Source organism: Calidris pugnax, unplaced genomic scaffold (genome assembly GCF_001431845.1).
Source record: "Calidris pugnax isolate Ruff unplaced genomic scaffold, ASM143184v1 scaffold17, whole genome shotgun sequence".
Taxonomy (NCBI): domain Eukaryota; kingdom Metazoa; phylum Chordata; class Aves; order Charadriiformes; family Scolopacidae; genus Calidris; species Calidris pugnax.
Window position 1 is genome coordinate 1,348,275 of NW_015090794.1, and position 10,759 is coordinate 1,359,033.

General features: G+C 66.2%; 1 protein-coding gene across 2 annotated transcripts in view; it reads left to right on the plus strand.

The window, feature by feature from the left end:
* The window catches only part of LLGL1 (lethal giant larvae homolog 1 (Drosophila)), a 10,979-nt gene extending 293 nt beyond the window's left edge, over positions 1-10,686 (plus strand). The window contains exons 2-23 of one of the 2 annotated variants that reach the window (XM_014936749.1): positions 1,483-1,564; positions 1,658-1,773; positions 2,192-2,350; positions 2,429-2,591; positions 2,693-2,828; positions 2,918-2,972; positions 3,081-3,238; positions 3,321-3,538; positions 3,653-3,720; positions 4,049-4,202; positions 4,605-4,709; positions 4,919-5,211; positions 5,302-5,410; positions 8,208-8,252; positions 8,336-8,489; positions 8,598-8,881; positions 9,125-9,389; positions 9,499-9,613; positions 9,714-9,808; positions 9,920-10,043; positions 10,151-10,230; positions 10,503-10,686. In XM_014936749.1, coding sequence (XP_014792235.1) covers positions 1,483-1,564; positions 1,658-1,773; positions 2,192-2,350; positions 2,429-2,591; positions 2,693-2,828; positions 2,918-2,972; positions 3,081-3,238; positions 3,321-3,538; positions 3,653-3,720; positions 4,049-4,202; positions 4,605-4,709; positions 4,919-5,211; positions 5,302-5,410; positions 8,208-8,252; positions 8,336-8,489; positions 8,598-8,881; positions 9,125-9,389; positions 9,499-9,613; positions 9,714-9,808; positions 9,920-10,043; positions 10,151-10,229 — 2,977 coding nt within the window. In that variant the 3' untranslated portion in view covers position 10,230; positions 10,503-10,686. Of the gene's footprint in view, positions 1-1,482; positions 1,565-1,657; positions 1,774-2,191; positions 2,351-2,428; positions 2,592-2,692; positions 2,829-2,917; positions 2,973-3,080; positions 3,239-3,320; positions 3,539-3,652; positions 3,721-4,048; positions 4,203-4,604; positions 4,710-4,918; positions 5,212-5,301; positions 5,456-8,207; positions 8,253-8,335; positions 8,490-8,597; positions 8,882-9,124; positions 9,390-9,498; positions 9,614-9,713; positions 9,809-9,919; positions 10,044-10,150; positions 10,231-10,502 lie in introns of both variants that reach the window. The other variant, XM_014936750.1, reaches the window with a different exon arrangement.
* The last annotated feature ends 73 nt before the right edge of the window (positions 10,687-10,759 follow it).

Here is a 10,759-nt window from a genome sequence, read left to right on the forward strand (position 1 = left end):
TTCCCCCTTTTTTTTTTTCCCCTTTTTTTTTTTTCCCCTTTTTTTTTTTCCCCCTTTTTTTGGGCGTGTTTTTTTTTTTTTCTCCCTTTTTTTTTTTCACTGCCAGTGCCAGCCCGGCCGCGACGTCGCCGGCCGCTCCGCTCGGCCGCCCCGCTGTGGGGTGCTGGCTCCGGCCACCCCTCCATCAAACCCCCCCAGCACCCCCCCTCCCCGGGGGTTACGGAGCCGCCGTGGCCGGGGGCTGCGGTGCCCTGTGCATCCTCTCCGGGGGTGTTTTTGGGGTGGTACCCGGCTCGGGGCTGGCAGTGGGGTGGCACTGCAGCCGGTGGCCACCCGGCCCCACTCCGTTTGCCACCCAGAAGATGCTTCTGGAGGTTCAGGGTGTTGGGGAAGCTGGGGCCGGGCGAGGCGGCAGCTGGAGCTGGCCTGACTGGTGCTACTGGTTAGTGGGGGCACCCATGGGTGCTCCCCAGCTGGGCTGGGTGGATCCGGCTGCAGACAGCCCGGCATCAAGGGGTGCCACAGCCTGGGGTATCCCCTGGGGCAACTGGGGGTCCCTGGGCTCAGAACCCTGTCATGGTAAGCCGGTGCCACCGATGTTCCCCGGCCACTGAGGGCTGCCTGTCTTGAAGCCAGTGGCACCATTGGGTGGGCAAAGCCCCCAGGAGGAGCAAGGATGGGTGGCATCTCCCATCCCTGCAGCACCCAGAGCCCACTTTGTGCTTGCCCCATCCTCTGGCCTCCCCAAACCCTCTGTGGCTCTGGCCTGGCTCTGCCAGCTCACCCGTGCCCGGCGCCGCCAGACAGCTCCTGCCTGTCGGTCTGGGAAGAGCCGCCGGGCCAGTTCTCCATGCTGAGGGCACCAGGGGGGCAGCCGGGGGCGAGGACCACAGGGGCTGGTGGATGGAAGTGTGTGCCAAACCATAGCCGTGCCCTTCACCGGTGATGCCAGGCTGGGGGGGAAGGGGTTTGCTGGGTCCAGGGGTGTTGGGGAGACGCCGGGTCGGGGTGCGCCGTGCGGTGCTGGAGCTGCCCCACGGGTCCTGCCCCGGTTCCTGCCGAGCGGCGTTGCCGGTGGAGGAGCCGGGACCAGTCGGGTGAGTGAGGCCGTGCCGGTGCATGCCAAACCCCACCCTGTGCTGCCGGTGCCTCTGCACCGCCACGGCCCTGCAGCTGAGGAAGAAGAGGGTTTGGCAGAGGGCAGGAGCCGGCCTGGCCCTCGCACACCCACCCCGGCCACGTGCCGGCTGCATCCTGACCCGGGGCATCCCGGTTGGAAGTGCTCGGTGGATCCCAGCCGGGCCTGAAGATCGTGGTACCAAGGCTGGCTCCAGCGTGAGATGCTGCCAGGGATGCTCAGCCCTGGCTCTCCATGGGGCCAAACTGGCTCCCGCTTGCAGAACTGTGACCCTGGGGGTGGAATTTTGGGGGGGTCCAGGCATTCTCTACTCTCGTTGCTTCTTTGACGGCACCCCCACCTAGATATGGAGCACCAGGCGTGGAGCTGACGGGCTTGCACAAGGAGACGGCCACTGTCACCCAGCTGCACTTCCTCCCCGGCCAGGTAGGTGGGTGTCCCTGGGGGAGCCTGGAGAAGCCCCCCCTGAGCCCCCACTCACCCTACTCTGTGTGTGTGTGTCCGTCCCCCCCCGCCCAGGGCTGGCTCCTCTCCCTGCTGGATGACAACACGCTGCACCTCTGGGAGGTTTGCCAAAAGGAGGGCTGTTCCCACCTGGAAGAGACCCGCAGCTTCGGCCTCCCGGGACGCCCAGGGTCCGACAGTGCTAAGTACTTGTTCGTGGGGGGGGGGTGGTCTCCAGCTGCCCCCGCGTGGGGCTGCGGCTGGAAGCGATACCGCTGCCGGCTGGGAACCATGCGTGGGAGCAACCGTCCCCACTTAGGGCGGGATGGCAGCCAAGGTCCCCTTGGTGGCTGTGGTTTCCCTGCTGGGATGCTCCTCTGATCCCGACTGGGACGCTGCGGGGGGGCAAAAATTCAGCCCTGGGCTTTTTATAGGTGCTGGCAGGTCCTGGGGGTGATTAATGGTGCTAATTGCTGTTAGTGCTGAGGATGTCCCCGTCCTCCTGGGCCGATGGGGATGCAGCGTCGGGGCGGGGAACGTTTGGGTTCTCTCTGCTGCTCCCCCAGACCGAGCATGGGGCTGATGAACCCCCCCTGCTCCCCCTTCCAGCTGCTCCCCTGGCATCACGCGGGTGACGGTGGTCCTGCCGACGTCCTCCGGTGCGGTGGCCTGCCTGGGCACCGAGGGCGGCGCGGTGTACTTCCTCGCCCTGCCCACCCTGGTGCTGCTGGAGGACAAAACCCTCTTCCCGGACGAGATCCTGCAGAGGTGAGCCCTGCCCAGCCCCGTGCCCCCTCCCCACCGCTCCCAGCCCCCCCTGACCCCTCTGTTTGTCCCCCACTGCAGCGTCCCTGATGACTACCGCTGCGGGAAGGCGCTGGGGCCGGTGGAGTCCATCCAGGAGCACCCACGTGACAGCAGTCAGCTCCTCATCGGATACAGCCGGGGGCTGGTGGTCCTCTGGGAGCAGAGCACCCGCACCGTCCAGCACCTCTTCCTGGGGAACCAGGTACCGGGGCTGGTGGGGGGGCTGGTGGGGCTGGGGCCTCCTGCGTGTTTCCCCCCCAATCCTGTCCTGAATGCTGAACCCCTCCCCGTGTGCCCCTGCAGCAGCTGGAGAGCCTGGCCTGGGAGCAGAGCGGGAAGAGCATCGTCAGCTCCCACAGCGATGGTGGGTACATGGTGTGGGCAGTGAGCAGCACCAGCCAGAGGACCCAGCAGCCCGTCATGTCCACCATCCCCTACGGTACGGGGGGGTGAATCTCAGGGTTGGGGGCTGATCCGCCACATCCTGGTGCCGGTGCTGCAGCTACACGGTTGATATTTCTGTTTCAGGTCCATTCCCTTGCAAAGCCATCAGCAAAATTCTCTGGAGGACCTGTGAGTCAGGGTATGTCCCCCATAGCGGGCTGGGCTGGTGATGGACGCGGTGGGGGGACCTGGGCTGCAGGGAAGATGCTCTGCAGGGTCTGATGGAGGCTCTGTCATTCCCCCCCAGGAACCCCTTCATCATCTTCAGCGGGGGAATGCCACGGGCCAGCTACGGTGACCGGCACTGTGTCAGCGTGCTGCAGGGCCAGACCCTGGCCACGCTTGACTTCACCTCCCGTGTCATCGACTTCTTCACCGTGCAGAGCGCCGAGGTGGCCGAGGGAGGTACGTCCCACCGGGGTGGCCCTGGGGAGTGGGTGGTGGTGATGGGCTCTCCACTAGCAGCAGCCATCTCCCCCCTCCCCAGGCTTTGAGAACCCCCGTGCCCTCGTGGTGTTGGTGGAGGAAGAGCTGGTGGCCATCGACCTCCAGACGCCGGGCTGGCCCACCATCCCTGCCCCGTACCTGGCACCGCTCCACTCCTCCGCCATCACCTGCTCCTGCCACGTCTCCAACGTGCCCCTCAAGCTCTGGGAGAGGATCATTAGTGCCGGCGAGCAGCAGAGCCCCCGGCTCTCCTCTGCGGTGAGTGATGGCGAGGAGGAGGTCCCCGAGCCCCAGGATGGGTTGGTGGAGGGGTGACACTTGCTCCTGTTCCCCATGGATGGGCTTGATCCTTTCCTCCATCCTTCCCTTCAGGCTTGGCCCATCAATGGGGGGAAGAACCTGGCCCAGGAGCCCACGCAGAGGGGGCTTCTCCTCACCGGGTGAGTGGCCTGACAGTTGGGAGGGGGCCCTGGGAAACCTGAAATGTGCTGGGGGGTGTGGGGACACACGTCCTCAACCCCCTCCTGCGGTTGGGGAGTGGGATGGGGTGGTGGTGGGCATTCTGCCACTCTTACTTGGGGGGCTGCCCCTCTTCTCCTTTGGCTTGGTGGCCAGGCGGGAGTGTGTCACCCACTGTGGTGTCACCCACTGTGTTGTCCCCTTGCTTCTGGCACGGTGGCTGCCAGCACACAGGCGGCTCTTGTTAGCCAGGCAGATGTCAGGGCCCTGTGCTAACAGGGCCTCCCCGTGTCCCCCCCACCCCCCCAGGCATGAGGATGGCACCGTGAGGTTCTGGGATGCCTCGGGGGTCTCCCTGAAGCCCCTCTACAAGCTGGGCACCGCCAACATCTTCCAGACGGACTGTGAGCACAACGACAGCCTCAACCAGGCGGGCGAGGAGGAGTGGCCGCCTTTCCGCAAGGTGAGGTCCCTGGGGTGGGGGGGGACGCTGCTGTGGAGACCCCAGCACCCCCCTGCCTCCTCCAGCAGTGGGGGGGGAGACAAGCCCAGAGGCGGGCACGGAGGATGCACCCGCTGGAGCCATCCCAGCTGCACCCTGGGGACGTGTCCTCTGTCTCGGGGCACAGCTGCTGTGTGACGCCCCGTGGGGACACAAGGGACACTTGTTCTGCGTGCCCCGTCTCGCGGGTCTGCCCCAGCATCGAGGGGGACACGTGGGGACAGACCTTTCCTGGGCATGATGCCCGGAGCAGCCCGTGCACCGCAGCCACTGCCCGCCAGCTGGCAGGGGGGACATGGGGGTGCAATGGGGCGCTGCCCCACAGCTGTATGAAGGAACCCAGCCCCCCCGTCCCTCCCGCAGGTGGGCTGCTTTGATCCCTACAGCGATGACCCGCGCCTGGGCGTGCAGAAGATTGCTCTCTGCAAGTACACGGCCAAGATGGTGGTGGCTGGCACAGCGGGGCAGGTAGGGCAGCGGGAGACAGAGCTGCTGGGCTCCTTTTGGCTTTCATCTCAAGGAGACACCACATAGGGCAACTTCAGACCCTGAAGACCCCCGTCCCTGTCCATGAAGGGCTCCTACCTGCTGCGTTTTGCCCCCAGCTCGCAGCAGGGGGGCTGTCCCAGGGCGGGGGCTGGTACACATCCCCTACCATCCATCCTTGTCCCCTGCAGGTGCTGGTGATGGAGCTGAGCGACGAGAAGTCGGAGCACGCGGTCAGCGTGGCCACGGTGGACCTGCTGCAGGACCGCGAGGGCTTCACCTGGAAGGGCCACGACCGGCTGGCCCCCAGGAACGGGCCCCTGCCCTTCGCCCCGGGCTTCCAGCCCAGCGTGCTGGTGCAGTGCGTGCCCCCCGCCGCCGTCACCGCCGTCACCCTCCACTCCGAGTGGAACCTCGTGGCCTTCGGTACCAGCCATGGCTTTGGACTCTTCGACTATTACCGGCGCAACCCCGTTCTGGCCAGGTATGGGGGCGGAATATTGGTGCTGGGGAACCCCTCCTCCTGGGAAGGATGTGGTGGGGGTCTGGGTGCTGAGCATATCGGTGCCCGCAGGTGTACGCTGCACCCCAACGACTCTCTGGCCATGGAGGGGCCCCTGTCCCGCGTGAAGTCCCTCAAGAAGTCCCTGCGGCAGTCCTTCCGCCGCATCCGCAAGAGCCGGGTGTCGGGCAAGAAGAGGCTCAACACCAGCAGCCCCTCCAGCAAGGTGAGCAGGGAATGGGGCCGCCACAGCTGCTCCTCGTCCCCACCGGGCAGGGGCTGACCCCCCCCACTGTGTCCCCCTCCCCAGGTGCAGGAGGCCAACGCGCAGCTGGCTGAGCAGGCGGGACCCCCCGAGGTAGAGATGACGCCGGTGCAGCGGCGGATCGAGCCCCGCTCGGCTGACGACTCGCTCTCAGGGGTGGTGCGATGTCTCTACTTCGCCGACACCTTCCTCCGAGACTTGCTCCTGTTCCCCATGGATGGGCTTGATCCTTTCCTCCATCCTTCCCTTCAGGCTTGGCCCATCAATGGGGGGAAGAACCTGGCCCAGGAGCCCACGCAGAGGGGGCTTCTCCTCACCGGGTGAGTGGCCTGACAGTTGGGAGGGGGCCCTGGGAAACCTGAAATGTGCTGGGGGGTGTGGGGACACACATCCTCAACCCCCTCCTGCGGTTGGGGAGTGGGATGGGGTGGTGGTGGGCATCCTGCCACTCTTACTTGGGGGGCTGCCCCTCTTCTCCTTTGGCTTGGTGGCCAGGCGGGAGTGTGTCACCCACTGTGGTGTCACCCACTGTGTTGTCCCCTTGCTTCTGGCACGGTGGCTGCCAGCACACAGGCGGCTCTTGTTAGCCAGGCAGATGTCAGGGCCCTGTGCTAACAGGGCCTCCCCGTGTCCCCCCCATCACCCCCCCAGGCACGAGGATGGCACCGTGAGGTTCTGGGATGCCTCGGGGGTCTCCCTGAAGCCCCTCTACAAGCTGGGCACCGCCAACATCTTCCAGACGGACTGTGAGCACAACGACAGCCTCAACCAGGCGGGCGAGGAGGAGTGGCCGCCTTTCCGCAAGGTGAGGTCCCTGGGGTGGGGGGGGACGCTGCTGTGGAGACCCCAGCACCCCCCTGCCTCCTCCAGCAGTGGGGGGGGAGACAAGCCCAGAGGCGGGCACGGAGGATGCACCCGCTGGAGCCATCCCAGCTGCACCCTGGGGACGTGTCCTCTGTCTCGGGGCACAGCTGCTGTGTGACGCCCCGTGGGGACACAAGGGACACTTGTTCTGCGTGCCCCGTCTCGCGGGTCTGCCCCAGCATCGAGGGGGACACGTGGGGACAGACCTTTCCTGGGCATGATGCCCGGAGCAGCCCGTGCACCGCAGCCACTGCCCGCCAGCTGGCAGGGGGGACATGGGGGTGCAATGGGGCGCTGCCCCACAGCTGTATGAAGGAACCCAGCCCCCCCGTCCCTCCCGCAGGTGGGCTGCTTTGATCCCTACAGCGATGACCCGCGCCTGGGCGTGCAGAAGATTGCTCTCTGCAAGTACACGGCCAAGATGGTGGTGGCTGGCACAGCGGGGCAGGTAGGGCAGCGGGAGACAGAGCTGCTGGGCTCCTTTTGGCTTTCATCTCAAGGAGACACCACATAGGGCAACTTCAGACCCTGAAGACCCCCGTCCCTGTCCATGAAGGGCTCCTACCTGCTGCGTTTTGCCCCCAGCTCGCAGCAGGGTGGCTGTCCCAGGGCGGGGGCTGGTACACATCCCCTACCATCCATCCTTGTCCCCTGCAGGTGCTGGTGATGGAGCTGAGCGACGAGAAGTCGGAGCACGCGGTCAGCGTGGCCACGGTGGACCTGCTGCAGGACCGCGAGGGCTTCACCTGGAAGGGCCACGACCGGCTGGCCCCCAGGAACGGGCCTTTGCCCTTCGCCCCGGGCTTCCAGCCCAGCGTGCTGGTGCAGTGCGTGCCCCCCGCCGCCGTCACCGCCGTCACCCTCCACTCCGAGTGGAACCTCGTGGCCTTCGGTACCAGCCATGGCTTTGGACTCTTCGACTATTACCGGCGCAACCCCGTTCTGGCCAGGTATGGGGGCGGAATATTGGTGCTGGGGAACCCCTCCTCCTGGGAAGGATGTGGTGGGGGTCTGGGTGCTGAGCATATCGGTGCCCGCAGGTGTACGCTGCACCCCAACGACTCTCTGGCCATGGAGGGGCCCCTGTCCCGCGTGAAGTCCCTCAAGAAGTCCCTGCGGCAGTCCTTCCGCCGCATCCGCAAGAGCCGGGTGTCGGGCAAGAAGAGGCTCAACACCAGCAGCCCCTCCAGCAAGGTGAGCAGGGAATGGGGCCGCCACAGCTGCTCCTCGTCCCCACCGGGCAGGGGCTGACCCCCCCCACTGTGTCCCCCTCCCCAGGTGCAGGAGGCCAACGCGCAGCTGGCTGAGCAGGCGGGACCCCCCGAGGTAGAGATGACGCCGGTGCAGCGGCGGATCGAGCCCCGCTCGGCTGACGACTCGCTCTCAGGGGTGGTGCGATGTCTCTACTTCGCCGACACCTTCCTCCGAGACTTCGACTATTACCGGCGCAACCCCGTTCTGGCCAGGTATGGGGGGGGAATATTGGTGCTGGGGAACCCCTCCTCCTGGGAAGGATGTGGTGGGGGTCTGGGTGCTGAGCATATCGGTGCCCACAGGTGTACGCTGCACCCCAACGACTCTCTGGCCATGGAGGGGCCCCTGTCCCGCGTGAAGTCCCTCAAGAAGTCCCTGCGGCAGTCCTTCCGCCGCATCCGCAAGAGCCGGGTGTCGGGCAAGAAGAGGCTCAACACCAGCAGCCCCTCCAGCAAGGTGAGCCACGAGTGGGGCCAGCACGGCTGCTCCTCGTCCCCACCGGGCAGGGGCTGTGGCCATGGAGGGGCCCCTGTCCCGCGTGAAGTCCCTCAAGAAGTCCCTGCGGCAGTCCTTCCGCCGCATCCGCAAGAGCCGGGTGTCGGGCAAGAAGAGGCTCAACACCAGCAGCCCCTCCAGCAAGGTGAGCCACGAGTGGGGCCAGCACGGCTGCTCCTCGTCCCCACCGGGCAGGGGCTGACCCCCCTGCTGTGTCCCCCTCCCCAGGTGCAGGAGGCCAACGCGCAGCTGGCTGAGCAGGCGGGACCCCCCGAGGTAGAGATGACGCCGGTGCAGCGGCGGATCGAGCCCCGCTCGGCTGACGACTCGCTCTCAGGGGTGGTGCGATGTCTCTACTTCGCTGACACCTTCCTCCGAGACGGTGAGACACCCCCCTTCCCCTCCAATTTCCTGGGAAAAGCCCCCAAGCTGGGCCTGGCTGGTGCCACGCTGTGGGGAAGGGGCTCTGACGCTGCTCCCGTCCCCGCAGCCGCCCACCACGGCCCCACGATGTGGGCAGGGACCAACTCCGGCTCGGTGTTCGCCTACGCCCTGGAGGTGCCATCCCAGGAGAAGTTTTCGGAGCGGGCGGTGGAGGCGGTGCTGGGGAAGGAGATCCAGCTGATGCACCGGGCTCCAGTGGTGGCTATTGCGGTGCTGGACGGGCGGGGGAACCCCCTGCCCGAGCCCTACGAGGTCTCACGGGACCTGGCCAAGGCCCCCGACATGCAGGGCAGCCATTCCATGCTCATCTCCTCTGAGGAGCAGTTCAAGGTGAGGATGGTACCCACCACATGTCCCATGTCCTCTCTGGGTGTCCCCATCACCCTGGGCACAGGGATGAGGCTGGAGATGACTGGCTGGGGCACTCCTGTGCCTCTTCCCAGAGTGGTGGCTCTGAGGGGGAAGTGCTGCCCTTTGCCAAAGGCTTCCCTGGTGGGAGGCTGCTCGAGTGCCCCCCAAAACCCCACAGGTTCCTGTTCCCCCCTGGTATCTGGCTTCTCTTGCCCCCCTCAGGTCTTCACGCTGCCCAAAGTGAGTGCCAAGACCAAGTTCAAGCTGACAGCGCACGAGGGCTGCCGGGTGCGGAAGGTGGCCCTGGTGAGCCTGGCCAGTGCCAGCTCTGAGGAACGGCTGGAGAACTGCCTGGCCTGTCTCACCAACCTGGGTGACATCCACATCTTCACCGTGCCCGGCCTGAGGCCCCAGGTCCACTATGGCTGCATCCGCAAGGAGGACATCAGTGGCATCGCCTCCTGCGTCTTCACCAAGCACGGCCAGGGTGAGGGCACCAGCCTTGCACTGGGGGTGATGTCCCTTGTAGATGGGACATTATCTCTGGCTGGAGCCTCACAGAGGGTCCCTGAGGTTCTTTTGTCCCCTCCTTCTAGGTTTCTACCTAATTTCGCCATCCGAGTTCGAGCGCTTCTCTCTGAGTGCCAGAAATGTGACAGAGCCGCTGTGCCGGCTGGAGGTGGCCCGGCTCCAGGACACCTCCTGCCTCAGGTGGGATGTGCCCCAGGGATGTGGGGGCTTTGCTATGGCAGCACCCCTGTACCCCCACCCCGTGGTACCGGCAGCAACTCCTCCCCCTCTTTCATTCCAGCAACAGCTTGACGGCGACGCCGAAGCTGCCGCAGGCCAATGGCACCCACGTCCCGTGCAGCCCCGAGGGCCGATGCTCCCCCAGCGACAGTGACCGTGAGTGATCACCCCGTCCCCACCACGTGCACTGTGGCCCCGTGTGCCCTGACCTGGGCTGGCCCCGTGTCATGGCTGCCCCAAAGCCCTCCCGTCCCTGTGGCTCCCCAGGGTCCCCCGAGGAGCACGCGGCCACCTCCTCGCCTGGCACCATCGATTCCCCCAACAGCAGCATGGAGAACCCACTGGACACCACTGGGGATATCACCGTGGAGGAAGTGAAGGATTTTCTGGCGTGAGTAGAGGGGGGGAAATGGTGTAAGCAGTGCCCACAGCCCCTGCCACCGGCACCGAGGGGGTGTGGGGGTGCCCCTGGCCACCTCTTACCCCACTCTGCCCCAGGTCCTCGGAGGAAGTGGAGAGGAACCTGAGGAACGCCAGCGAGGATGAAGCACGGCCTGCAGGGATCCTCATCAAGTGAGGTGCGTGGTGGTGCCCAGGGTGGGCATGGGGGTGTGTGGACCCTGTGCCATGGTTGGGGAGACGTGGCTCTGGCTGCAAACCCTGGGGGGGGCACGGGCTTTGGAGCTGGAACCCCAATGCGGCATCCCCATCCATCACAGAGCGATGGCACTGTGGTCCCTGGGGCTTGTAGAGAGGTGGGGAGCAGGGGGGGCACCATGTCCTGGTACCCCCCCAGGTCCTGGCACCCCAGTAGGTCCCTTTCTCAGGGTCTATGTCCCCCCCCCACCAGGCATCACCGGCCTCCCTGGCCCATCTCAGTGCTCGGATTCCCGGGACGCGCGACTCGACTGGACCCCCCCGCGCCCCCTCCCCGCGTAACGTAGACTCGCCTCTTCTCTAACATCCGCGCCGGCCGCCGCTGCGCCCCGGCTCCGGCACGCTCCCCCCAACGCCGCCCTGCCCGGCCCCCCCGGCCCCCCCGCCGGCCCCGAGCCGGGGTCGTGATGCACAAACTCTTCCCGGGGAAGATAATTTTGTTTTTTATAC